This window comes from Netta rufina (genome assembly GCF_964035555.1).
Source record: "Netta rufina genome assembly, chromosome: 30".
Taxonomy (NCBI): domain Eukaryota; kingdom Metazoa; phylum Chordata; class Aves; order Anseriformes; family Anatidae; genus Netta; species Netta rufina.
The window spans coordinates 2090696-2116829 of NC_140154.1; the positions used below are offsets into that span (position 1 = coordinate 2090696).

General features: G+C 66.7%; 3 protein-coding genes across 8 annotated transcripts; 1 reads left to right on the forward strand and 2 right to left on the reverse strand.

Annotated features, from left to right (window-relative positions):
- The first annotated feature begins 820 nt into the window (after nucleotides 1-820).
- On the forward strand, nucleotides 821-2345 carry MYL6 (myosin light chain 6). Of its 2 annotated transcripts, XM_084303763.1 has the most exons (5): nucleotides 821-1163; nucleotides 1259-1432; nucleotides 1514-1591; nucleotides 1693-1731; nucleotides 2122-2345. In XM_084303763.1, the coding sequence occupies exons 1-4, from the start codon at nucleotides 1094-1096 to the stop codon at nucleotides 1719-1721; spliced, it is 351 nt and encodes a 116-aa protein (XP_084159889.1). In that variant the 5' UTR covers nucleotides 821-1093; the 3' UTR covers nucleotides 1722-1731; nucleotides 2122-2345. The 2 variants fall into 2 exon arrangements, with proteins under 2 accessions (XP_084159889.1, XP_084159888.1); XM_084303762.1 differs by lacking the exon at nucleotides 1693-1731 and having other exon boundaries at nucleotides 832-1163.
- A 368-nt stretch (nucleotides 2346-2713) lies between these two features.
- On the reverse strand, nucleotides 2714-11428 carry SMARCC2 (SWI/SNF related BAF chromatin remodeling complex subunit C2). 5 transcript variants are annotated; one of them, XM_084303701.1, is made up of 29 exons: nucleotides 11268-11428; nucleotides 11007-11126; nucleotides 10229-10314; nucleotides 9818-9899; nucleotides 9628-9720; nucleotides 9477-9546; nucleotides 9247-9316; nucleotides 9060-9135; nucleotides 8827-8958; nucleotides 8602-8717; nucleotides 8375-8499; nucleotides 8231-8290; nucleotides 8099-8136; nucleotides 7303-7433; nucleotides 7147-7218; nucleotides 6954-7067; nucleotides 6699-6852; nucleotides 6459-6551; nucleotides 6094-6213; nucleotides 5954-6016; nucleotides 5601-5859; nucleotides 5152-5313; nucleotides 5006-5070; nucleotides 4791-4920; nucleotides 4545-4711; nucleotides 4324-4458; nucleotides 3915-4242; nucleotides 3133-3504; nucleotides 2714-2905 (listed from the first exon to the last, which is right to left on the reverse strand). In XM_084303701.1, exons 1-29 carry the CDS (start codon nucleotides 11376-11378, stop codon nucleotides 2829-2831), a joined length of 3621 nt encoding a protein of 1206 aa, XP_084159827.1. In that variant the 5' UTR covers nucleotides 11379-11428; the 3' UTR covers nucleotides 2714-2828. The 5 variants fall into 5 exon arrangements, with proteins under 5 accessions (XP_084159827.1, XP_084159829.1, XP_084159828.1 ...); XM_084303703.1 differs by lacking the exon at nucleotides 6459-6551; XM_084303702.1 differs by lacking the exon at nucleotides 6459-6551 and having other exon boundaries at nucleotides 6094-6216.
- A 1493-nt stretch (nucleotides 11429-12921) lies between these two features.
- Nucleotides 12922-26084, reverse strand: RNF41 (ring finger protein 41). The gene is made up of 7 exons (XM_084303744.1): nucleotides 25968-26084; nucleotides 24434-24615; nucleotides 17226-17338; nucleotides 16044-16315; nucleotides 15101-15236; nucleotides 14705-14808; nucleotides 12922-14205 (listed from the first exon to the last, which is right to left on the reverse strand). Exons 3-7 carry the CDS (start codon nucleotides 17313-17315, stop codon nucleotides 13854-13856), a joined length of 954 nt encoding a protein of 317 aa, XP_084159870.1. The 5' UTR covers nucleotides 17316-17338; nucleotides 24434-24615; nucleotides 25968-26084; the 3' UTR covers nucleotides 12922-13853.
- Nucleotides 26085-26134: the final 50 nt, after the last annotated feature.

Sequence of the window (26134 nt, forward strand, 5' to 3'; positions counted from 1 at the left end):
GGGCTCCGGGCTCGTGGGGGGGACACCGGGGGCCGGGGGGGTTCCGGGGCCTCTTGCGCCATTTGCCCTTATATGGGCACGGCGCGGGGCCGGGCCGCGCATTCCTGCGGGGCGGGGCCGCCCCGGTGCGGGGGGGGGGGGGGCGGGAGGCGGCCCCGGCCCTTCCTGCACGGGAGGGGCCCCCCCCGCGTTCCCGGAGCCCCCCCCCGGCCGCTGGCGTCGGGTTCCCGACGGGAAACCGGACCCCGATGGGAAACGGGATCTGGGCTGGGGGGGGGTTGGGTGCAGGTGGTGGGGTCCTGGGGGTGCGGGGGTCCCGGGGGTGCGGGTGGGGTGGGGGGGGGGGGTCCCGTGGTGCCTGGCCCCATAGGTGCTGCTTACAGCATCCTCGAGCTGCAGCATCTCAGCGGTGTGGGGTATGGGGTCCCGGAGGTGCACGGGCCATAGGAGCAGGGTTTGTAGGAAGAGGTTATGGGGTCCTGGAGGTGCAGCATTCATAAGAGAAAGATATGGGGTCCCATCGATGCAGGGTCCATAGGAGCAGGTTATGGGGTCCCAGAGGTGCAGGGTCCATAGGAGCAGGTTATGGGGTCCCAGAGGTGCAGGTTATGGGGTCCCATAGGTGCCAGGTCCCTAAGAGTAGGTTATGGGGTCCTGTAGATGCAGGGTCCATAGCAGCAGGTTGTGGGGTCCTGTATGTGCAGCATCCATAAGAACAAGTGATGGGGTCCTGTAGGTGCAGGTCATGGTGTCCCATAGGTGCAGGGTCCCTAGGAGCAGGTTACGGGGTTCTGCAGGTGCAGGGTCTGTAGGAACAGGTTATGGGGTCCTGTACATGCAGCATCCATAGGAGTAGGTTATGGGGTCCTGTAGGTGCAGGTCATGGTGTCCCATAGGTGCAGGGTCCCTAGGGGCAGGTTACGGGGTCCCGTAGGTGCAGGACGCAGCAGCACTGGCTCCCACGGGGTGCACGGTCCCGTGGGGGTGCCCGGCCCCCCCCTGACGCGGGCGCCCCGCAGAGTTCAAGGAGGCGTTCCAGCTCTTTGACCGCACCGGGGACGGGAAGATCCTGTACAGCCAGTGCGGGGACGTGATGCGGGCGCTGGGCCAGAACCCCACCAACGCCGAGGTCATGAAGGTGCTGGGCAACCCCAAGAGCGATGGTGAGTGCCCCCCCCACCCTCCCCGTACACCCCCCCGACCCCCCCGGGACCGCTGCCCCCGGCCCCCACCCACGGCGCTCCGTGTCCCCGCGCAGAGATGAACCTGAAGACGCTGAACTTCGAGCAGTTCCTGCCCATGATGCAGACCATCGCCAAGAACAAGGACCAGGGCTGCTTCGAGGACTACGTCGAGGGGCTGCGGGTCTTCGACAAGGAGGGCAACGGCACCGTCATGGGGGCCGAGATCCGCCACGTCCTCGTCACCCTGGGTGAGCACCCACCCCCCCCGGTTCCCGGACCCCCAATTCCCCCCAGGGCCACCCCGAGGTGACCCCGTCACCGTCCCGCAGGTGAGAAGATGACGGAGGAGGAGGTGGAGCAGCTGGTGGCCGGGCACGAGGACAGCAACGGCTGCATCAACTACGAAGGTGAGCGCCGGGCCGGTGGCCGGGGGTCCCCGGGGGGGTCCCAGGGGGCTCAGCCCCGTTCCCAAGCCCTCCCTGACCATCATCTCCTTCCTTCCTCCCAGCGTTTGTGAGACACATCTTGTCAGGGTGAAGCCGCAGGGGTACGCCTCTTCCCATCCTCCGCTCCCCCTTCAGTTACTTACCATTTTTTTCCTCCCTCTTTTTTTCCCTCATTTAATTTTTTTCTTCTTTTTTTTTACTTTTTGGGTGGAATTTTTTTTTTCTTTTTAAGCAAAGAAAAAAAAAAAAAAAAAAAGCCTCCTGGTTTGCGCTCTTGCCCCCTTTCCCCCTCGGTGCAGCCCCTGCCCCCCCCGCATGCCCCTCTGCATGGAGCCGCAGCCGTGCCCGCCCGCGGGAGCCGCAGCGCCCGGTGCCGCCGCCTCTCCTCCTCCGTCTGCCTGGGGTCTGCTGCGGGCTCCTGCCTCTCTCCGGGACGAGGGCTGGGGGCGCGGAGCCCCCCCCTCACCCCGCTCTTTCTCCTCTCTCCACAGAGCTGGTCCGGATGGTGCTGAGCGGCTGAAGACCTCCGAACCCCCCCCCCGTTCCCCCCACCCCACCCCCCGGTCTGGGTTTTGTGCCTTTCCCCCCTTTTTTTTTTTTTTTTTCCTTTCCCATTGCCCCCCCCCAGCACTGCTGAGCTCCCCCCACGCCCCCCCCCCACCGCTCCAGCCCCACCGGCTAAGTTATTGCTCCGCAAATAAAGAGGCGGCGGAGAGATGCTGCGTCCTTCAGCCTGTGTGTGACCCCCCCCCAAGCAGCCCCCTGCCCCCCCCCACAGACCCTGCCACTCAAGGCCGTTTCTTCCCGCCCCGGGGACTTGGAATTTTATTTTTGTTATTTAAAAAAAAAAGGGAAGGGGGAGAGAGGGAGATTGGGGGAGTGGGGAGGGGTTGGGGGGGGGGGGACAAAAACAGAAAAGGAGCTGGGGGGGGTTTTGGGGGAGGGGGGGAATGCCCAGTTGCCAGGTGGGATTGGAGCTGTCTCATAAATAGCCGGGGTGCAGCAGGGTCCCCGGCCCGCCCGGGGAGACCAACACTTAAATAAAATCCGGGACAATCATCATAAAAAAATACCAAAGCGGGGAGGTGGGGTGGGGGGGCTTCCTCTGGGGTCTTGCGGGGGCGGGAGGGGCCGGTCTCCCCGGGCCTGCGGCGGGGGGGCGCGGGGTGCAGCGTCCTCGGCCCCGGGGGGGGGGGGCTCACTGCGTGGGGGGGACGGGGGTGGCCGTGCTGGGGCTGGGCGCGATGGAGTCCGTCTGCAGGGGGGGGCCTTGATCTGCACGGAGAGAAAAGGAAAGGAAAAAGGGGGGGGGGGTGGTCACACCTGGGGGGCGACACAGGGAGGGGTGCGAGCGCACCGCGTAGCCCACCGCCCATGAGAAGGTTTGAGCGAGGCCCCCCCCGCCCTGCTCCAGCCCGATGCGCATGGGTGAGGGGATCCCTCCCCGCCGTGAGTGACCCCCCCCGACCCCCCCGAAGCCCCCCACCCCCCCAATGTCTCACCTGCGAGGAGGCCGGGGTTGGGAAGGAGGCTTCCCTGCACGGCGGCCACGATGGCGGGGCTGTGCGCGGCGGCCGAGCCCCCCGCGAGGTGCGGCAGGGCCAGGCCGGGTGGGTTAGGCGGGGGGGGCAGCCCCCCGGGCGGCATGCTGCTGGCCAGGGCCCCATGCAGCGGGAGGGCGGGCGGGTTAGCGGGGAAGGTGGCCCCGATGGACTCGGCTAGGGGGTTAGCCATGCTAAATGGGATGGCGGATGGAGGCAATCCGAAGGGCAGGGCCGCGGGCGCATTACCGGGCACGGCGGGGTGGCCGCTGCCACCGAGGCTCCCAGCCAGGCTCTGGGACGGCGGCTGCTGCCCGGGGAACGGCGCCGGGGCTGCGGGAGAGCAGGGAGACGTTAAGGGAAGGACTTTAGGATCACCTGGGCCAACCCTCCCCCTGCCACCAATGGCACCCAGGCAGCAGGTCCAAGCTTTCCTTGAACGTGGAACAGGGAAAGGGACAGGGGCAGGGGCAGGGACACCCCCTCCCCGGGCAGCCCGCTCCAACACCCCCCCACCCTCCCTAAAAACTGCCTCCTCATTCCCAACCCAAACCTCCCCCGGCACCACCTGAGGCCATTCCCTCTCGTCCCATCCCTCACCATCTGCAGCCCCCCCCGCCCAGCTCCCCCCACCTTTCCTTCAGGTAGATGGCGAGAGCATGAAATTGGGGGGTGGGGGGGGAAAACCATCAGGGCTGAGACCCCCCCCAGCCACCCACCCACCCCCTCGGCACCCCGCTCACCGTGCGGGATGGCCGGGCCAGGCTGTGGGGCGCCCGGCGGCGGGGGTGGCTGCGGCGGGGGGGCCCCGGGCAGCGGCTGCCCCCCGGGCTCAGCGGGGGCCACCATGGCGGGGGCGGGCGGCGCGCCCAGAGGGTGGGCGGCGGGGGCCAGGGGGGTGCCGGTGGCGGGCAGGGGCTGAGCCCCCGGCGGCAGGGGGGGCGGCTGCTGCTGCTGCTGCTGCTGCAGGTGCTGGAAGTGCTGCTGGCGGGCGCGCATCTCCGCGTACTTCAGCTGCTCCATGTGGAAGGCCTGGCGGTCCGCCAGCAGCTGCTGCCGCTGGTATTCCAGCTACGGGGAGGCACGGGGGGGGGTCAGCAGAGGCTGCCAGGGTGTGTGTGGGGGGGTGCTCAAGGTCTGCGCCCTGCTCACCGCCTCGCGCTCCCGGTCCATGATGGTCTCGAGCTCCTCGAAGTGCCGCAGCTTGATCTCCAGCTTCTTCATCTGCGTCTCCACCAGCAGCGCCACCAGCGACTTGATCTTACGCTCCTCCACGGCAGCCAGGTGCTGAGGGGATGGGGTGGGGGTCAGCACCTGCAGGAAAACCCCCCCACACACACACACAGCCCCCCCTGAAAGCCCCCAACCCGCACCTTGGCCTTCACAGCAGCTGCAGCCAGCGCGGCGGCGGCGGCGGTGGAGAGGTTCCCCTCGCCGATGTCCCGCTCCACCTTTGCCTTGCGCTCGGCCTCGGGCTCCGGTGGCTCCTTGGGCACCTCGTCCTGCGCCTCCTTCGCCTCCTTCTCCTTCTCCAGGTCCCCTGCAGGGGGCAGGGGTGGTCAGTGAGGGGTGGCTGGGGGGGGTCTCCGCACCCCCTGCCCGGCCAGGCCTCCTCTCACCTGTGCCATCGCTGTCGCCCTTGTCCGACTCCTTCTCACCCTCCGGCTCCTTGCCCTTCTCCTCCTCCTTCTTGGCCATGTCCCCCAGTTTCTCCTTCACCTCCTCCTCGGCGGTGCCGTCCCGGGGCTCCTGGGGAAGGGACCAGACCCGGCTGTTTGCCCCCCCAATTTCCAACCTCCAGCAGGGCCCCACCCTGAGCCCCCAGCCCCGCTACCTTCGCCTCCTTCTTCTCCTCTGCCGGCTGCGCCTCTGCCCGCGCCTCCTCCGTGCCGCTCTCCTCTGGGGACACAGGCACAGGGTGAGCCCCCCCCCATGGCAAAACCCATTGCATAGAGCCCCCCCAGTACCCCCAGGCAGTACCTATCCGCTCGGGCTCGTCGGAGGTGGTGCCGGCGATGCCGCTGCTCTCCAGCCCGAACGCGGGGTCGGCTTTGCCCGTCACCTTGGCCGCCTCCTCCACCTTGCGGACGTGCGCCTCCACCAGCGCCGTGGGCACCTCCTCCTTCATCTTGGAGAACTCCTCTGCCGGAGCAGCGCGATGCCACCCATCAGCGGGGGGCTGAGCGCGCCCCCAAGAGCCAGCCCCGCTCCTTGGCACCGCACAGCCCCCCGGAGGTGTTTGGGGACTCGTCCCGTGTCCCATGTCCCAGCTCCCCATCACCGCCCGCGGCCCCGTGCCGTGCCGCCCGTTCTCTGGCAGTGCTCGGCCCCCTCTTGCCTCCACCGCCCTGGGGGGGGTCTCGTGCCCCTAACGCCACGGCCGACGGCCCCCCCGGGCTCCGACCCCTGCGGGGACGCGGCCGCATTACCCAGCGCCGATTTGGCGGCGGCGGAGGCGACACGGGGGTCGACGACGGAGGCCAGGAAGGCGACGGTGCTCATGACGGGGTTGCCGGACTGGCTGAAGGGGATGGGCTGGTAGGCCAGGGGCCCCAGGGACGCCTCCGAGTCCTCCAGGTAGGGGTCCTCGATGGGCAGCCGCAGGAAGTGCAGGATGCACTCGTCCTGCGTCCGGCTGCCCACGTGCTCCGACACCTTGTTCCAGTCGTCCTTGTACATCTCCAGGGCCTACGGGGTGGGGTGGGGGGGCTCAGCGGGGCTGGGTGGCCCCGTTACCAACGCTCCCTCCTCCCCAGGACCCCTTCCCAGATCCCTGGCTCACCTCCAGCAGCAGCAGCGTCTCCTGCTCCGTCCACTCCCGCGTGGCGCTGGCGGCAGCTTTGCTCTGTGGGGGTGAAAGAGGGGGGTGAGCGGCGGGGTGGGGGCACGGGGAGGGAGCAGAGAAGGGGCCGGGGCCCCCACCTTGGAGGGGACGTTCTTCTTGGTGTACATGTCGGTGCGGAGGCCGAAGTTCTGCATGTCGGCCGGCTTCTCCTTGCTCTTGTCGGGGAAGTTCAGCATCTGCTGCGAGGCCGAGGTCTGCTGCTGGGGAGGAGAGGGGACGTTGGGGGCACGGCCGGGGGGGCGGCAGGCCCGAGAAGACGCAGCTCCCCCCCCCCTTCCCATCCCCGTCCCTCCCTGGAGACGCCGCAGTGCCCCGTCTCGTCACGGTGTCCCCCCCGCGTCCCTGCTCCCCAGGGCAGGGCGGCATGCGGGGCGCGAGGGGGAGGAGGGAAGGAGCCTTCCTCGGCCAGCGGCGGGGGGACGGGCCCCATGCAGCCGCCTACCAGCTCCGGCTTCCCTTTCACCGTCTCGGTGACGAGGTCTTCGATCTCTTTGCTCTTGCGGCCCGTCTTGGCGTCGCCGTCGCTCTGCCGGCCCTGAGGCACAGACAAAGCTGTGCTCAGGCCCCCCCCCCCAGCCCCGCTCAAAACCCCAACCCTAACCCCCCCAACACCCCCCCACACGGGGACCGGGGAAGGCGGACGGGACGCGGAGGCGGCGGGGGACCCTCGCTGCGCACCCACCTGGGGCGTCTTGGGCTGCAGCGGCACCAGCCCCGAGGGGGTGTCGGCCAGGACGTGGAAATGAGAGGTGGGCGGGGGGCCCATGGGGGTGGGCCGGCTCTCGGCGTCCACCTGGTAGTTGATGAGGCCCCACTGCTCCAGGAAGGCGTGGACCCTGCGGAGGAGGAAAAAAGGGGAGTGTGGGGGGGGGGCTCAGAGGTGCGGGGGAGGGCGGCTGCTGCGGGCCGAGCCGCGTGCGGCGGGGGCCAAACGCACCGCATGATGGCACAGACGTCGCCCGCCAGGTTGCGGCGGCAGGCGGTGGAGGTGAGGTACTCCTGCGGGTTCAGGCGGTACGTGTCGATCATGAAGTTGCGGTAGGCCAGGTATCTGCGGCAGGGAGGGGGCCGTGAGCACGGCGTGGGGCCGGGGGGGCACGGAGGGACGGGGCGGGGGGGCTCGGCCTCACATTTCGGGGGTCTTGGACTTGTTCTTGCCGTTGAAGAACTCGGGCAGGGCTCGGCGCTCGATGGCGTGGACGCTGCAAGGGGGAGGCACGGGGAGGGGCTGGCACCGTGCCGAGCTGGCAGCGGGGCACCGGCTGTGGCCTCAGGGCACCCCGTACCTGTTGTAGTCGAACCAGGCGGCGTAGCTGGGGATGATGATGTGGTGGGTCTGCTCCGTCACGTTGTCCTCGTGCAGGTCGGGGTTCTTGGCCTGCTCCCCCTTGCTGCCGGTGCCGTTCTCCTCCTCGTCCTGCGGGACACCGGCGCCACGTGGGCAAAGGGCCCCGACCCCTCCTTTGCACCCTCACTGAGCACGGGATGGGGATGGGGTCCACAGCATGGTTTGGGGTGGCCGGGATCTTAAGGACCTGGTTTGAAGCCCCCCCCTCCACGCACAGGGCCCCCTCCCACGAGCTGAGCTGTCCACAGCCCCGGCCAGCCTGGCCTCGAGCACTTGCCAGGAGGGGGCAGCCACAACCAGCTCCAGTAACAGATCCATTTCTCATACCTAACCCCCATCTAACCTTTCCTTTTGAAGCCATTTCCCCTCATCCTATCACTACAGACCTTGGGGAAAAGCCTTTTACCACCTTCCCTATAAAGCCTCCTCCTGCAGGGCCTCCCCAGAGCTTTCTCTTCTCCAGGCTGCACAACCCCAGCCCCTCGTCAGAGGACAGCTTCTCCAGCCCCAGGAGCAGTTTTGTGGCCTTGCTCTGGACACCCTCTAATATGCCTGCAAAAGGGGCCTTTTTGTCCCCAGAAGAGGGGCAAAAGAAGTGACCATCCTACAAAGGTGACCCTGTTTCTGGAGTGGGGAGCACGGTCCTTGGAGAAGGGAAAAGGGTCCCTTGGGCAGGGAAAAGAGACCTCACGGGGCTGCTGTCACCGAGGGCTGGCACAGCCCCATGGCCTCACCTTGCCGGCTGTCTCCATGCTCTCGTCCTCCTGCTCATCTGGAAGAGAGGACACGGGGGCAGTTTTGGGCACCGCCGGCGTGGCAGCACCAGGGACTGGCCGCAGTGCCCAGCCTGAGGGGCTCGGACTCACCCAGGTCTGTCATGGTGCCCCCCTTGACGGGCGCAGACTCCGAGTCCTTCTTGGTGTTGACTGCAGCAGAGGGAGGAGGCGCTGAGCGCCGGGGTGCTGGGACAGGCATGGCCCCGTGGGGACACTGCCGGCCCCGGCCCTGACCTGTTTTGGGCAGGGTGACCTCCTCCACGTTGGGGACGGGCGAGGGCTCGTCCATGTCCTTCGTCAGGTCCTCCTGCTCCTCCTCGCGGTGCCCACGCTTGGACTTGTTGTAGGGGGTGGAGGGTCTGTGAAAGCCAGAGCCCCCCGGCCCCATCAGCACCACAGCCGGGCTCCCACAGCCCCTGCCCTGGGGCTGGGTCCAGCCCCGTTGCCCCCCCCAGGCTCACCCCTTCTTAGCGTTCTTCTTTTTGGCCTCTGGGGTGGGCGAGGGCGAGGGCGAGCGCTTCCTCTTCTTGTAGTTGCCTCCCTTCTTGTCCCGCCGGTCCGAGTCGGGGCTGTTCACCTGTGGAGGACGCAGGGATCATGAGGCACAGGGCTGGGATCCCCCACTGCACCCCCAGGGCAGAGCCCCCTCCCCGTGCATCCCCCGGGGGCAGCCGCCCCGCTCCGACCTCATCCGTCAGTGTCTTGGCCGAGATCTTCTTCCTGCGGGCCACGGGGCTCTTCTCGTCGGTCACCTCGTAGTCCTCCTCGTTCATCCACTCGTTGAAGGTGTCCGTGTCCAGGATCCACTTGGCATGGACCTGCGGGCGGGGCCCGGACGGATCGGTGACCCCCAGGATGGGCAGGGGACAGGGGGGGCGTCCATCCACAGCCACCAGCTGGGCCTGGGGGTTCCCATCACCTTGCGGGGTTTCTCCGGTGTCGGGGCGTCCTCCACGGAGGCCTCGATCTCGTTGGCCGGGATCCAGGTGTCGTAGCTGCGGGTGCAGGGGCAGGGGGTGAGCGGGGGCGTCCCATCAGGCTGCGGCCACGTCCCCCAGCCCCAGCACGGAGCGGTGGCTCCCCAGGACCCCCCGGGACCCCCTCACCTGTCGGGGTAGTAGCCCCAGTGCAGCAGCACCTGCTTGTCTCGCTTCATGACCGGCCGCACCCACTCCTCTGCAAGGCACAGGCAGAGGGCACGGTGCTGGGCACGGCCCCCACCACGGCTCCGACTGCCCCTGGGGGAGCTGCCCCGGTGGCCAGGCACAGCCCAGCCCCCAGCACTGCCCCCCCGATGTTTCCCCATCAGTTCTGAGCCCCCCAGGCTCGCACCCACCTTCCTCCAGGTTCCCGGGGACGGGGCAGACGACGTGGGACGCGTTGCTCTTGTCCTCGGTCACGGTGCCCTGCAAGGAGGGGGGAGCGCGGGGCTGAGCACCGCGACGCAGCCTCGGATGGGCCCCCCTCACCCCAGCGCTGCCACCGACCTGGTGCCTCTTGACGATGTCCTTCAGCTTGCTCAGCAGCTTGGGCTCAATCTCCTGGTGCAGGAAGATGTTGGGCCGGGCCAGGCAGTTGTTCTGGGGATGAAGAGCAAAGCGTTGAGTGGGATGGGGGCAGACTTGGGGTGGGGGGGGATCTCCGGGGGAGGGGCTGGGAGGGGAAGCACCCCCTTACCTGCACCAGGGATTTCTCGATGGTCATGAACATCTCCACGTTGCGATCCATCCGCGAGGGATTCTGGAAATCGAAACGCCGCCTTATTGGAAGAAAAGAGCGACTCTCATGAAAGCCACAGCTCCGGTCTCCTCGTCAGCCAGCTGCAGCCTGCCTGGCGGGGGGGGGGGGGGCCTGAACCCCCCCCAGGGCTCCATGGCTGGTGGGGGGGACATCCCCCAGCACCTGCTCACAGAGGTGGGAGCCCTACGCACAGCCCAGCCCAGGCAGCCACCGAGCTGGGGCAACCCCCGGTGCTCCCACAGAGGGGATAAAAGCTCTGTCCCCCCCCCCCCACCCAGACCCCACAGCTCCCACCCCAGCCCCCTCCCACTCCCAGCAACCCCCCAATGGGGCGCGGTGGGTGCTCACCATCCTTGGTCGCTCTTGAACTTATAGGCGGCTGCCAGGATGTGGCACAGGGCTCCCCCCGCCTTGAAATCCAAGAAGCATTTGATCTGTAACGGGAGGAGAGGGGTCGGGGGGGGTGCACGGAACAGCCCGGGGCACCGGGAGCTGTCACCGGCGCATCGGGGGCGCCGGCCCCGGGTCAGTGGGGCTGCGATGCAGATGCTGGGTTGGGGGCTGGGGGGGGGGCTGCCAAAAAGCCCCCGTGCTGGGGGGCTGGCCCCAGGTCAGCGGGGCGCTGTCTGCGGTCTGGCGCTGTCCCAGGTGGGGGGCAGCTGCCAAGCAGGGCACGGCCCCGGGGTCAGCGGGGGGCTGGCCCCGGGCTGCTGGGGCACAGACCCTCAGCGGGGCATCGTCCCCGTGTGGGGCCAGGGTCCCTGTGTGGGGCCAGGGTCCCTGTGGGGGGTCAGGGTCCCTGTACCTGGCACTGGCCGTACCAAGGCCATTGTCCCTGGGTCTCTGTCCCCAGGCCCCCAAGGCGCTGCCCCCGCTCCCGGTGTCATCCCCCCGCCGTGGTGCTCCCGGGGGCAGGGGGGCACCGTCCCCACATCCCCAAATCCCCGTGTCCCCGTGTCCCCAGCCGCCCTCCCCGTGTCCCCGGGCCGCAGCCCACGGTCACGGAGGCGCCGTCCCCATCCCCGCTGCCGGGGGGGGCCGTGCCCGGGGGCTGAGGGAAGGGGCGGGGAGGTGTGAGGGGGGTCCCGGTCGGGGGGGGGGCCGCCTTTGTGCGGCGGGGGCTCACCGGCAGCTTGGTGAGGGGCGCGTTGCTGACGTGCTTCCCGAACACCTCCTCCTGGAACTGCAGCAGCTGCACCACCAGGCTCGACAGCGACTTGTTGGTGGGGGGCTCGGCCTGGATGTACTGGGGGGGGGAAACGGGGGGGCGGGGGGGGGGGTGGTCACGGCCCCGCCGCGGGCCGCAGCCGGGGCCTCCCGCCGAGCCGGGCCCGGGGGGCGGCGGGGCCGTGACAGGCCGGGCCCGCGGCGGCCGCCCCCGCGCTACCTTCTTGTAGTTCTTGCCGAGCCACAGCCGCACGTTGTCGAACTGGCTGACGGTGTCCGAGGCCTCGTAGTACTTGACGTTGGGGCCGCCGTCCTTCTTCCGCACCGCCATCTTCCAGCGGGCCGGGCCGCTCCCCGCCGCGCCGCTCCCCGCCGCCACCACGGCCGCGCCGCGCCGGTAGCGCCGCCTGCTGGGCGCAAAGTGCGTAGCGCTGCTGGGCGCAAAGTGCGTAGCTGTACTGACGCCTGCTGGACGTAAAGTGCGTAGCGCTGCTGGGCGCAAACTGCGTAGCTGCACTGCCGCCTGCTGGGCGTAAAGTGCGTAGCTGTGCTGCCGCCTGCTGGGCGCAAACTACGTAGCGCTGTACTGCCGCCTGCTGGACGTAAAGTGCGTAGCGCTGCTGGGCGCAAAGTGCGTAAGGGGAGTACCGCCGCCTGCTGGGCGCAAACTACGTAGCGCTGTACTGCCGCCAGATGGACGTAAAGTGCTTAGCTGTACCGCCGCCAGCTGGGCGTAAAGTGCGTAGCGCTGCTGGGCGTAAAGTGCGTAGCTGCACTGCCGCCTGCTGGGCGTAAAGTGCGTAGGGACGTACCACAGCCTGCTGGGCGTAAAGTGCGTAGCTGTACTGCCGCCTACTGGACGTAAAGTGCGCAGGGGACGTACCGCCGCCTGTTGGGCGCAAAGTGCGTAGGGGACGTACTGCCCCCTGCTGGACGTAAAGTGCGTAGTGACTGCACCGCCCCCTACCGGCCGCAAAGTGCGTAGCGCTGCACTGCCTCCTACCGGACGCAAAATGCGTAGAGCCTGCGCTGTCCCTTGCTGGACGCAAAGTGCGTAGTGGCCGCCCGGAGCCCTACCGGCCGCAAAGTGCGCAGCCTTGCCCCGCCCCCTGCCGGCGCGGGGCCGCCCCGCTCCCCCCCTGCCGCTCCCCCCCCCCCGCTCCGCGCCGCCGCTGCCCGCTCGGTACCGGCGCGGCCGCGGCGCCCCCTGCAGGGCCGGGTCCCGGCTGCGCCCCCTGCGGGCCCACGGGGGAGAACGAGCGGGGACGGGGGAGGAGAGCCCCGGGGCGGCGTGGGGCGGGGGGGGATCGGGGGTCCCGGGGCCGGTGCCGGGGCCGGGCGGGGCCGGTTGGCGGCTCCGGGCCGGGTCTAGGCGGAGGGAGGCGGAGGGAGGCGCGGGAGTCACGGTGGCCGAGTGGTTAAGGCGTTGGACTCGAAATCCAATGGGGTTTCCCCGCACAGGTTCGAATCCTGTCCGTGACGCGAGCGCTGCTTTTGCGGGGGGGCCGCGAGCCCCGCGCCAACGGCACCGGGGGGGGCTCGGGGACACCCGGGGGGGGGCTCCCACCCCCCGCACCCCCTTTTTTTAACGGAGGGGGCAACGGCGCCGAGATCAGACCCTGGGGGGGGTTGGGGGGTTACCGGAGCCCAGCACGGGGGGGGGCAGCCCCCAGACCCCCGGGGGTGCCGGGGTTGGGGCAGGGGGAGCCCCCCCCCCCCCGGTAGGGGGCTGGGTGCGGAGTTTGGGACCCCCGGGAGCGGACGGAGACCCCGAGCCCACGGGTACAGCAACCAGAACGGCCTTTATTGGGGATGGGGCCCGGCCCTGCCCCCCCCCGGCACGGGAGGAGAAAGGAGTGTAAAAAACCAACGAAACGGATGCAAATAAATTAAATTCCCAACAAGTAAAACGTAACCAGGGGCTGAGGGGCCCGTCCGCGGTACTTCAAAAATGAAATAGGAGGGGGTTGGGGGGGTGGGGTGGGGATACAAACAAGAAAAGGGCGAGAAGTACAAAAAAAAATACAGAACCACAATCACGAGTGTCCGCAAACACCAGCAACAGCGGAGGAAGCCGAGCTGAGCACCCATGGGTGGGGGCAGCGGGAGGGTGGGAGCCCCCCCGGGTGCCAGGGGGCTGCAGGATCATGGGGGGGCCAGGCTGGAGGAGAGCTGGAAGGGCAGGGCTGGAGGGGCTGTTGGGGGGCACGGGGGCAGCTCAGTCCATGCCCGGGGCAGGTTCTCCCCCCTCTGCCCCTCTCCCCGCCAGATTTGCCCCCCAGGTACGGCGTGGTCGGGGGGGGGCAGGAGGCCAGGCCAGCAGCACAGCAACAGGGACACTTCTGAGCACGGAGGTGAAAAATGCAGAGAGGGAGATGAAGCCCGAGGAGGATCGAGGCAGCGGCTACGTGAGAGCTGCCGCCGTCCACAGCACCACAGCCACGGCACACGGAGCCAGGGGGGCAGTGTCCCCACCCCGGGGGGGGGGCAGCAGTTATTTGGGGGAGGTTGCTCCTTCTCTCTTCCCCCCGAGAGCCACGAAATGGGGAACGCTGATCTGCAAGGGGCAAAGACGGATGGGCTGCACGGTGTGGTCGCTGCTGGGCCAAGTGTTTAAGTAGCATTTACCAGGGGCATTTAATCATTTCGGCTGGGGAGCAAGAGGGTGGAGGGAGCGGTGCCCTAACAAACCACGTCTGTGAGCGGGGGACCCCAGCGGCTGGGACCCGCTGCCCCCCAGTCTCTGCCTCGCCACCTTCCCCCTCCTCTCCCTCGGCAGCACGGAGCGTTTCTCTTCCCGAGTCCTTCAGATTTCCTCCACTCCGTGGGCGAAGATCATCACCAGTCCCGGCTCCAGCACCATGTCCTCGCCCATGTGCTGGTTCTCGCAGGCCATCACCACCACGGCCTGCTTGCCGGGGATGCGCTTGGCCACATAGTTCTCGTAGTAGCGCCGGTTCATCTGGCGCGTCTCCAGCGTGGCCAGGCCCTGCGGCCAGTTCCGCTCGTGGGCGTTCTCGATCAGCTCGTTGATGATGGACGTGGGGCAGCCGCTCTCCACCAGCGAGCGCTTGATGACAGCCTGCAGCACGGCGTCCGGCGTGGAGATCATGCCGCCCCACCGCGTCACCCGGGCGGGCTGCAGGGAGTTCACCCACCTGGGGACAGACGCGGGGACAAAGCGTCAGCGCCGCCGAAACCGAGGAGCTGCTCTGGCCCCGTTCTGCTCCGCCCTCAGGAGCTGGGTGGAGGGGGGTTGCCAGCTCCAATTCCCTCCGTTCTCACCCCAAAACAGGAGCCAGCTGCGGCATTCAGCTTTGTCGAGCAGAGCCCTTTCTGCCTCCCAGGAGGGAGGGGAAGGACGGCTCAGATAAGGAGTTGCTTCCTCCTGCCTTTCTCAGAAGGAGGAAGGAATCTGGCAGCTTCCTGCTCCTGGACAGGATGCAGGTGGCAGAATAAAAAAGGTCAGGACCCGATTGTGCAAACAGCTCCTGCGCCGCTCCTCAGCACAAACACCCCAAAACTGCCCCTCGCCTCTGCAGTGGGAAGGCACACGAAGAGTTTTCTTCTCTCACAGCTCCTTGGCCCCAGCAGGCCTCCCCTCCGCTGGCTGAGTCACAGCCAGCTCCCACCCGAGCCGCGGGAAGCAGCACTTACTCCAGGATTTCATTGTATTCGATGGTCTCCTCCAGGTTCTGCAGGTTGGGGTTGACGCTGCGGATGGCTCGCATGTAGGCCTTGAGCAGCTGGATGTCCCGCTTCTGTGAGGGGAAGAACACAGCGGGGTTTGGGGCAGGCATCAGCGCTGCAGCTGGGGTCAGGAGAGCAGAGCCCAGCACTGCAGGGGGTTAAACTCGCCCCTGCCCCTCGGCTCAGCTCCCTCCCCGCAGCTGGTGGCTCTCAGTGTGCACGCTGTGCACAAACTGCTTGTGGTGGCACAAAATCACTCATGGTGCACAAACTGCTGCCCACGTGGCTGAGCCTGACCCTTCCCGGGGGGACACGAGCACTTGGGTCCCACCTCGGGGTCGTCCTCAGCCCCCTCGGACCCACCTGCTCTGCCAGCTGGTGCTTGTGCTCTGCTGAGGTCTTCTCCAGCTCAGCGATCCTCGTCTGCTGCTGCTGCACCACGGACCTCAAATGCTTGATGCAGTTGTGGTTCGGCAGCTCATCTTTGGGCATTTCCAAGCTGCAGGGCGTTACAGAAAGGTGGAGGCCCCACGTTAGGGAAAGTTACGCACCAGAGCACTTGGCACAAGCACGTCACCAACTTCCAGAACGAATCCGTCTCTGCAGACTTGCCAAGAGGCCCAGGAAGCCCGGGAAGGCAGGTTTAGGAGGGGAGAACCCCGGGAACAAACCTGCACCAGCCCAGCAGGCAGTGGGACTGCTCTCCCAGGTGATTGGGGTTTGGCAGCCATGGGCCTGACCCTGTCCAACTCCATCCTAGGAGATCCGATCGTCTCCGAGCCAGGAGGCAGCCACCACCCGGCTGGGTGCTTACAGCACAGGAGTGGGAAGGGTATCGGCACCGGGAGCACAGGGGCAAGGCCAGAGCAGCCACCCACTGCTCCCAGCTCTCAGAGACTCGTAGGAGGGAGCAGAGCTGATGCTGGAGCTTGTCCCGGGCTGGAACGGCCCTGGGCAGGTTTACAAAGGCTCCAGCACCCAGTTTCCAGAAGCCAACCAACACCCAAGCCCCGGCGACAAGCCGAAGAGCTGAGGACTTTGAACCAGATTTAAAAGGAAACGGGTTTGGCTCAAAATCCTTCTGCAGTGCCTCGGCCTTCGCAGCCCTGCTGCCCCCAGGGCTCAGTGAGCACAGGGCAAAGGGGTTTGAAGAGCAGACCCAGGCTCCGTAACCATTTTTCCTTTTCCTTTCCTTTTCCCAAGGCTGTCACCGTCACTCTACCCTCCCCCTGTCCTCCTGCACGGGCCATACGGAGGGAAGAGACCGCAGCACCGCGCCGCACCAGCACCTCGAGGCCATCCTCACCCGCATCCCTGCTCGCAAGTCACCGGGCGCTTTGGATTGTGCTCGCAGTCGTTGAGGTGAGACATCAGGTTGTCGAGCCGCACCACGGCCGTGCAGCCGAAAACAGCGTTGTCACAAGTGATCTGCAGCTTCGAGAGCATGTTCCGCATGATCCGCGGGACGGGGCGGAGGTGGGCGACCGTCACCACGCTGCGGTCCACGGGGCACGTCTGCTGCTGGGAGAACCACTGGGTGATGCAGGCATTGCAGAAGGCGTGCTCGCAGTGAGGAGCCTGCCGGGAGAGGAGCAGAGGAGAGCCCCGCGTCACTCAGACCTGGAGAAACGGGGGGCACAGCCCAGGAATTTGCTGCCTTCAAGGCTGCTCAGGAGCGAGTCCTGAACCCAGCTACAGAGGCAGCCCCTGCACAGCTCCAGGAGGCCGGTGCCCAACCGAGAGGCTGCTCGGTGTGTGTGAGAAAAGCCTGGGAACAGGGAGATTTAGGCAGCACGTTCTCAAAAGAAGATTTAAATAAATCTGGTTAAGCCAGGACTTTCCCTCCTGCGCGCCGGCCTGTGATCGTGTTCACATGCTGACACTTTTTTTTTTTTTTAATTTTTATTTAAATCAAAGCTTGTTCTGACACCACAGATCCCCATGGCTGGAAGGTGCCAGCACCACTTCAGCTCCGACAGGTCGCGGCTCTGCGCGCTCCAGCCCGTGGGCACAGCTCGAGCCTCGCCACGCAGCCCTCGGCCTCGCCGGGATCCCCGCGGGGCAGCCCTGCACGAGTCACAGCTTCTGCGATTTGGGTCATTAGTGAGTCACGAAGCTGCAGCAAGCACGAGTTTCAGATCAGATTAGTCCTATTTGAATCCTTTTTATTTCTAATGAGGCTGGATTTATGCAGAGGGTGCCAAGCTGCTCGACACGGCCACGGCTCTGCTGCTGCAGGAATGCCTCTGGCAGAAAACGGAGCCTGAAGGGCAGGGCAGGGGCCGGGGCACTGAGTCCACGCAGAAGCTTTTGGCCCCGCTGTTGCTTCCTTACCCGTGCCGTTACCAGGACAGTGAAGGACCCACGGAGCTCAGCGGACGCTGTGCGTGGTGCCGTCCGTGTGTGTGTGCATCGAGACTTCCAGAAGCCTGGGGCTGCAATCGGAGGCTTTTCAGCAGCCACTGTCAATGCGGAGATGTACACCTACCTGAACTGGCTCCTCCAGGACCCCGCTGCAGATGGGGCATATAAGGTCTTCATCAACATCCCCCTGGAACCGTGCTACATCATACCCCATTGCTCATCACCGACGCCAGAACCCTGCAGGGGGAAGAAGAATACAGGGGGTTAGGAGCTCACAACGTTCCCAAATCCCTGCCTTCTGCACCCAGCGCCGCAGACCTGGGCATGGCAGGAGCCCCCAGCCCCGTTGTGCTGCGCTGAACGCCCGTTCCGACGCGCTGCTGGGGCTACATCTCCCCCCACACCTTATTTCTGTGCCCGCTGCAGCTTTCCTGCTGCTTGTGCTTCGTTTTGCACAGCCCTGCTCGGTGCGCAGAGGGGAAGGCAGCAGCGAGGCAGCACGGGGACAGCCCTGCAGGCTGGGCACGGCGCTGCGCTGTCCCGGGTGGCAGAGGAATCGTGGGGACGGGGGCACTGCTGGCACCCGGCTGCCTGGTGACCTCGGCTGGGAGCCCCCCGCCCCACCGCAGAGCTTTTGGGGGCACGCAGCAATGGGAGCAGCAATGGGAGCAGCCCCACAGCCCCATCCCGGCCCCACAGCCCCATCCTGGCCCTGTTCTTTGCCCCCTCGTGCTGCCACGGAGCGACCTTGAGCTCTGCCCCGCACAGCAGCAGTTACGGCTCCTCTGCAGCTCATCCCCAGGGCCCCACAGCTCCCCTCCCTCCCCTCCCTCCCCTCCCGTCCCACCGACATCAAAGGCGGCAGAAAACGGTCGCAACCACGCAGAGCCACAGCTCCACGTCCCCACCCCACCACAAAGGAGCCGCCAGCCAGGTGCACGGGGGGGACCGAGGAGGCTCCGAGGCTCTGCAGCCACCACGGCAGCGCCGCCGGCAGGAGCTCAGCGCGCTGGGGACCCCACCAGACCCCAGCCGAGGGGCTCAGGCGATGCCACGGCCCTGGGGAGCTGCTGGGGGACTGGAAGAGGGAGGACACGAAAAGGGGGGGGCACAGGTAATGGTCAGCCCTTGGGACCCCCCCCAGACATAAGGCGACAGAGCGGGGGCTTTAATCTCCTCGCAGGGAGTCGGGGAGGCAGGTGAATTACCCCCCCCAGGGAAGTCAGCCCCACGTGTGAGGGATTTTGCCCTTCCCCAGAGCGAGCACAGACAAAAGGCTCCTTTGAGAGGCTGGGGTGGGGAAGCCCCAGGGCAGTTTGCAGATAACAGGATCAACGGCTGCGGGCGGGAGGGAGAGCAGGTCCCCGAGGAGAGGATCGGCTGCTCCCCAACCTTCCCACGCCCCTGGGGGGGTGGATGCTGCTCCCCCCAGGAAAGGAGGGACCCAAATTCCTCTCCTCTCTTGGCGAGCTGCTCGCACTGCTCATCCCAGCGCCTCCGACACCTCCACGTGGGGTCAAAACCAAGTGGAAGGGCAGGTGGATGTGGAGGGCCCAGCACAGCTCCCCGCTGAGCCACTGCACCCCACAACCTGCTGCCCCCCACCCCACCACCACCCGTGGGGGGGCCACACAGTGCAGCTGGGGCTGCTCCACAGAACCCCAAATTTTAGGGATTGGAAGGGACCTTGGAGAACCCAGCCCAATCCCCCTGCTGGAGCAGGAACACCGGGATCAGGTCACACAGAAATGCATCCAGGGGGGTTGGGATGTCTGCAGAACCCCTGGGCAGCCCGTTCCCTGCTCTGCCACCCCCACCGTGAACGAGTTTTGTCCCACATTTAGGTGGAACCTCAGGGCACAGCACAGGGGGAGGAGAAGCAGCCAACCCCCCTGATGGAGAGCCTCCAGCCCCTGCAGCTCAGGCTCCACGCTCCGGGGTCACCACGGCTCTGAACCCCCCGGAGCTCCACGAGGGGCCGTGCAGGGTCCAGGTGCCCATGGGGAGCTGCACGAGACCCTCACCAGCACGGCCACCACCGGCCCCAAGCATCCTCAGGGATGTGCTTTCTTCAGCTCCAGCCTCCAGGCCTCTGATGCCCAGCCTGAGAAAGCTGGGCAGGATGCGGCCGCCTTCACATCCACTCGGGAAGAGGAGCAGAGGGCGAAACGCGGCCTCCTGAGATCCAGCCCTGCCATCTGCCAGACAGAAGCCCCAGCAAACCTTCCTCCAGCACGACGTCGGCACCTGCCCGAGCCTGGGAGCCTCCGAATTCTTCTCGTGCCTTGCCCCAGCGCTCCCCCTCCTGTGGGCTCGGCAAGGAGCGCAGGAGAGCTGGAAACATCAGCGAGGCTCGAGCAAGGAGGAGCTGGAAGCCCGGGCTCCTCCTGCTAGACCCAGAGGTGAGGCAGGGACCTGGCCCCCGGGCCATGGACTCATCCTTCCCGGGCTCAGCAACCTGCAGGACGGCCCCGGAGAAGGCAGCGGGTGGCTACCACCATGAGCAAGCCCGGCTTGCGCGGAGCTGCTCAGCACGAAGGATGATTCACGGGCTGCAGGGACCAGCACAAGGAGCTTCGGCACCTCTCCGCGAAGGGCCAACGCCAGGCCACGAAGCCAGAGCTTCTGCAGCACGGCCAAAACAAGACACAGCAGAGGAGTTGGGTGGGAAGCCAGACGAGCCCACCCTGAGAGCAAGGCGGTGACAGCCTGCTGCCCGTCATCACGCCTGGCTGCAGATCGAGCTCCTGCCCTCGCCAAACGCGCGGCTCCTCGACCCCGGCACCAGCGGCCTCCCCGGGGCTGGGCAGGGAGCAGAGGCTGGGGACAGGACAGGGCTTTGGCCCGAATTACAGCAAAAGGCAGGGACCTTCCCCACGTCCCCCGCTGTCAGTCTGCCTCCTCAGCTCACCCCCTGCCCTGGGGGCTTCCCGTTCCGCACACTGCCCAGCTCAGAGATCGACGGGATCAGAGAGGAGATCAACAAGTCAGAAGGACTCTGGTGTTCCTCACAGGTCCTTCAGGGCCCACTCCTTCCCTTGAGGGAGGAAGAGGAGATGAAGAAGGCAGCTGGAAGGACCCGTGCTGCTCCGTCCCCCCACACACAGGGAAATGGGGGGGCTGCAGGGCAAGGCAGGCGTCGCCAATCTCCTGCTGTGGGTACAGGGCACCCGTCCCCTCCAACCGTGGGGGGTTGGAGGCTGAGGAGGGAAGCCTGGGAAAGGCCAGCGCTGGCCAGAATCCCTCAAAAAAGGAAAAGCAAACAAAGAGCAGCGGCCTCAATTTGCCCGTGCTGGAGGTCCCCAGCGCCCCTTTTCTTAGTGCCCCCCCCCAGCACATCGCAGCCACCGGGCACCACGGCAGCTCCGCAGCCGGGATTGCTCGCGAGAAACCTGTTCCGTGAGCAGCGTTTCCATCGCCCTTCCCAACCCCATCGGCTTTGGGAGCCAAAAGAAATCAAATGAGAACCAGAGAGCGAAGGGGAGGGGCAGGGAGGGGGAGAAAAGAGCCCAAGGATGCGGGGGGGGGGGGCAGCTCCGTGGAGCCACCGCTCCGGCGATCGTCCCGGCGCCGTGGGTGTCCCGGGGACCACCTGGGGTCCTCCCGGTCTCCCTGCCGTGAGGAAGCGCCGCGCATCCCCCGGGGGCCGTGGGGGTCCTGAGTCGGCCTTGCTGACACTGGGGGGTCTCCGAGGTGGGCTGGGAAGGTTCCAGAAAGCTTCAGGGAGGCAACGAAAGCAGCAGCTGGCTGCCAGCCCCCGCGGCTGCGGCTGGTGAAGGCGGCTCCTGCCCCGTGCTTGCAGCACAGAGCGAGGCTGGGACGCTGCTGGTGGCACGGGGAAAGACCTGGGACATGGGGGCAGTGTGGGGGCTGCCCCGTCTGCTCCTGGCAGGGGGCTCCCAGCCCCAGCAGCTCCCTCATCGCCCGCTTTATGGCCGGGAGATGCAGGCTGGGGCAGGCACCATCCTGGCACCAAAACAGGGCGCAGAGTCCGGTGGCAGAGGCACCGTCCCGTGCTCAGCACCGGTGACCCTGGGGAGGGAACTCTGCGGGTGCGGGGCCAGGTTTGTGGCACTGCCCCGACTGCGCCTCCACATCTCCGCAGCTCCCCCTTTTGTTTGTGTTTGGCTTGCCTGCACGTGCGGAACGAGCCCGCACGGCTTCGTGGTTATCCCAGGAATTTCTGCCATCTACGAGCCACAAACTTACAAAATAAAATAAAATAAAATAAAATAAAACAAACGCTGGCAGAGAGGAGAGCGCATGGCTCTGCGGCCAGGGCAGCACCTGCCTGATTTGAGACCCCAATAGGAGCCACCCGCTCTGCCTGCACGCCACGCGTGTAATTAACCTCCCGCTAATGACAGCACAGAGCCCCTAATTGCTGCCGCAGCCGGCTCCCAGGGCACGTGCAGCTTGGGGCAACTCATGCCCCGCACGCAGGAATCCTCCGGTCCCCAAAGCTCCGTGTGGGGGATGAGGGAACGGCCACGGACGGAGCAGGAGTTGGGTGTGATTGATTTACACAACGCTAACGAGCGCCCCGATTCTCGCTTCCTAATCCTTCCGAGGATTTTCCCCGCGCTTCCAGGGAATCACCAGGCTCGTGCAGGAACTCCGCGCTTCCCTGGCCTTCAGCAGGACCAGAACCCGCTGGGCTCGGCGTGCTCCCTGCAGCACCCACACCTGGAGCAATCCACGTCCCCCGGGCCTGGAGCTTCTCACCCGTGGAGGTGTTCCCTGTGTCCATGCAGGTGTTCCTTCGAAGCGTTTTATCCACTCAGCAGAGGTTTCAGCGAGGGCTGGCTGCGATCCACGCGGGTTCAGCGCCTGCTGTTGTGATTCGAGAGGCCACAGGCGAAGCACACAGCGAGTAATGACTAACGTTTTTAATTAAAAGCCAAAAGCGTCGAGAGCACCAATCTCAGAGCTCTTCCCATAAAGATTTCTCCTCCTGCGTGGCTCTTCTCTGACACTGGTTTGTGTCCAAAGAGAAAAACATCCCAAAGAAAAAAAAAATCTGAGAAAAATATCCCTTTTTCCCCAAAATAAAGGAAGCTTTTGCCCAAATACACACAGACAAACGAGATCAGAAGGGAGCGGGTCCAACCGTCCTCCTTGGCTGTCCGATAGCAGGAAAGCGCCTCGGCCACCAGGCCCTGCCCCAAGATCCCACCTTGGGGTCGTGTTTTGTAGCTGGTGGAAGGACAGGGAGGTGCTGAGGGGCTCCTGATGCTCAGTCCCTACTGAACTGGGGCCACGCATACCCTGCAGAATCTCCTGATCCTGGCCAGCAGCATGGTGCTGGAGCACCCACAAAAAAAAAATAAATAAAATAACATGAAATGACCCAAAAAGCAAAGCCAGCCGGCAGCGCCTGCGAGCCGGGACCCTGCAAACCCAAAGCCACATCCAGAGAGAAGGAAAGCAGGAGGAAAACCTTTGGGAAGCAGCAGCCAGGGGCGCTCTGTCGGGGAGGCATCATCCGCGCCCACTGGGTCAGGCTCACCCATAAAACCAGCACCCAGCACCCAGCTGGTTTTATGGGGCCGGATGCAGCACCGAGGTGCCAGCCCTGCAGCCCCATAAAACACACCGGGAATCAGTGAGCCCGTGCCCCTGACTGGGGCTCAGAACACGCAGCTGGCCGTGGGGCCACGGCTTCAAAAAGAAACCCCCTGTTACTTTGGGAACATCCAGGCCCTGCCTCCCACCCCGCTCCTGCTGCCTCCCTTCCCTCCCAGCCCGACTGAGCCCATCCATGGCTCAGGAACCAGAGGCACCGCGCTGCCCCTCATGGGATCCCCAAAGGGGCAGAAAGAGCAGGCAAAAACCCACGGGGAATGCCAGGAGAGCACCCAGAGCTCAGCACCTCGCTGTGTCGGGGTTAGGAAGGAGCCCTCGTGGCACATCTCCCCTGAGCCCTTCAGCAGGACGGGAGGGAGACCCGCGCCCCACCTCACTGCCCGGCAGTGGGAAGGGACATGCAGGATGCGTGCAGATCTTGGGCTTTGCTCCTGCTGTGAGCTCTGAACGCCCTCCCCACTTCCCCACACATCCCCTGGCCCGAGCTGCCTGCGACAGCAGCTCCTCCCTGCCAGCAGCCGGGGCAGGAGCCACGCCAGGTCCTGAGGCTCGGGGTACAGCTCCTGCTGGAGGCTGCTCGCGCCACCAGCCGCCCTGGCACAGCCGGCTCTCCCCCGCTGTCGCTGGAGCTCTGACACATCCTGCAAACCCCACAGGTCACCGAGGAATGCGGCGCGGCTCGCTGCTGCAGCCCACGGCGTGTCTCCAGGCCAGAGGAAGAAGTCACCTCCGAAATCCCGGAGGCAGGAGCCCGACGTGCGCTGCGAGGCCCCGCGCCTGCCTCCCGTCAGCAGGGGCGGCCGCCACTGCGAGCAGGACCCCGCGACCCCCAGACGTGGGGCAGCCACAGTGGGCTTCCCTTCGCCGGAGGGGTGGAAGGAGCCACGTGCTAACAGCTGGGACCCCGACGCTTCGCTCTGAAGCGTTTGGATGCGAGAGGTCTCCTCACAGCTGGGGAACAACCTCACCTCGCAGCAGAACAGGGAGGACTCCTGCTGCCCCCCCAGGAGCCGCGGTGCCCCACGAGCTGGCCCCGCACCAAGCCCAGAGGAGGCCGGGAGCGCCGAGCGGCGCGGGGCTCGCTTCCACCTGGAGCTGAGCTCCTTTTGGAGGCCGCTTTGCATCGCCTCCAGCTCCCTGCCAGCCTTTGTGATGCCTCCGCGCGCTCCGGGTCCTCCGGGAGGTTTTGTTAACGAAGCGCCTTCCCTGCGAGTCCCGGGGAAGCTGCCTCTGCGGAGGGCGCGCTGGAAATTCCAGTGTCTGCCCGGCTCCTTGGGGAGCACCGCGTGAAAGCAGGGCTGCAGAGATCAGGCAGGGGCAGTTCTTTAAGCCAGTTTGGCAGGACTCTCGGAAACCTGTTATCCTCTGGAATTTAAGGAAGATCTTGCCGTTTCCCCGCAGACAAAGGCTCCTTAACGGCCTCAGAGCTCGAGGCGAGCCCTTTGAGCCTGCTCAAACCCTCGCACGGCCGGGATCTCGAAGCGGTGACCGGGTGAAGGCGCCAGAGCAGCGGCCGAGCAGCCTCCAGGCACGCAGACCCAGGGAGGCCTCTCTCGATACCAGAGCCAAAGCTTTCCAACAACACCCTCGGAGGGCAGCCCAAAGCCCTGCCCAGGAGGCGCCGTGCCATAAAAGCACCGAAAGGACACCGACCGCTCACGTGCCTGGGGCTCCACGTGCGCAGGGAGAAACTCGGCACCCGCGCAGGGGGGGCAGAAAAGTGGGTGAAAAGCGCCCGATTTTTACCTTCCGCGGCAGAATTCCTCCCTAAGCAGTAAAGAGGCAGGGCCGGGGCTGGGTTACTCTTTGCAGGGAGCTGCTCCCAGTGGCCCATCTTTTCCCCTTCCTCCTCGTACAGCTCAAGCTGTCATTCTTCGAGGGCCAAGAGCCGCTGCCGCAGAGGAGTCGCGAGGCCACGCGGGACGGATCTGGTCACGGGGAAAAAAAAAAAAGAGAGAGGAAGGAGAAATGAGCAGGGTGAGAACAACGGGAAGGCTGCGCCCTGCCTCCCAGCTCCCTCTGAGGCCCTCTCCCTGCGAGGGCCGGGTCTTTGGCCGCACAAAGGGACCGTTCCCCACGATGGGAAACCTGCGTTCCCAAAACACCTCTGCAACACTCCTAAAATAACCCTAAAGCTCTGCAGAAACGATGAAAAGCCCGCACCACGACCCCGTGTGCCTCGGGCCGAGTCATGGATCCCCTCAAGAGGGTCCCCCGAGGGATTTCTCCCCCCTTCATGTCACGGGGGAAGCCCGGGAGCCCCGATGGGGCCGGGAGCCCTCGCTCGTGGCTGCGAGCTGAGCGCCGCCACCGCCTCCCCGTGGCACCGCGCCGCGGAAATTCCAGCCCTGGGCCAAAACGCCGCTCGCCTCGGCCCCGAATGGAAGGGGACGGGGCTGGGGGGGGAGGCAGCCCGCGGGGCCGCCCTGTCCGCGGGCAGGGAGGGGAACGGCTGCCGGGAGGTAGAGGCTCTGCTCTGCCCTTACGCAACGCCGCTAAAAATAACTCCCCAAATGCCACCTTCGCATCTCCTGACACAAATCCAAGGTTTTTTTTTTGTTTGTTTTTTTTTGTTTGTTTTTTTTCACACAACTCGCTGCTGCCAGCGGTGCGAGGGCTGGCGGCGGAGCTGGGGCTGGGGGAGCTGAGCAGCCCCCCCGGCAGCTCCCGGTGCCGTAGGGAGCGCGGTGCCCGGTGCCGGGCCTCTCCGCGGGCTGTGCTCGGAGGGGACCCGGCCACGAACGGGGAGGCCCCGGGGCTCAAGGGGATGCCGGCCCCAAAGCCACCGGTGCCCCCCGGCCCTCAGCCCGGTGCCAACACCCCCGTTCCTCCCCCCGTCCCCGTCCCTGCACCCGTTCCCCCCTCCCATCCCCCCACCGGCACCCGGTCCCGGCACCCCCGCACCCCGGCCATCCCCGCAGCCCGGTGCCGGTTCCCGTTCGCCTCCGTGCAACCCGTTACCGGCACCCCCCCACACCCCCCACCCCCCCCCGCTCCCCGGCCGTTCCCCTCCCCCCCCCCCGTTCCCTGCCCCCTCCCTCCCGTTCCGCGGAGCCCCCCGGCCGCTCCCCGCCGCCCTTTGTCCGCCCCGAGCCCCGGAACCCCCCCGGGAGCCGCGGGGCCCCCGCACCGGGAGGAGGCCGCGAAGCGATCGCAGCCCCCGGGTAGGCCCCGGCCTCGCTCCCGGCCCCCCCCCCCGCGGCACAACCGGGCCCCGGAGCCCGCCCGCTCGGTGCCGGTACCGGGGCCTCGCCCACCCCCCCCCGCACCCCCCACGTACCGCCCGCACCGGGCCGGCTCCGGGACGCCGCGGGCTCGGGCCCGGCCGCGGCCGCCGCCTCCTGCCCCCGCCCGGCCCCGCCGCGCTGCGCCGCGGCCCCCGCCCCGCCGGAAGCGCCCGCCCCGCCGGAAGCGACGCTCTGGGAGCCCGGGGCCCGGAACTCGGTG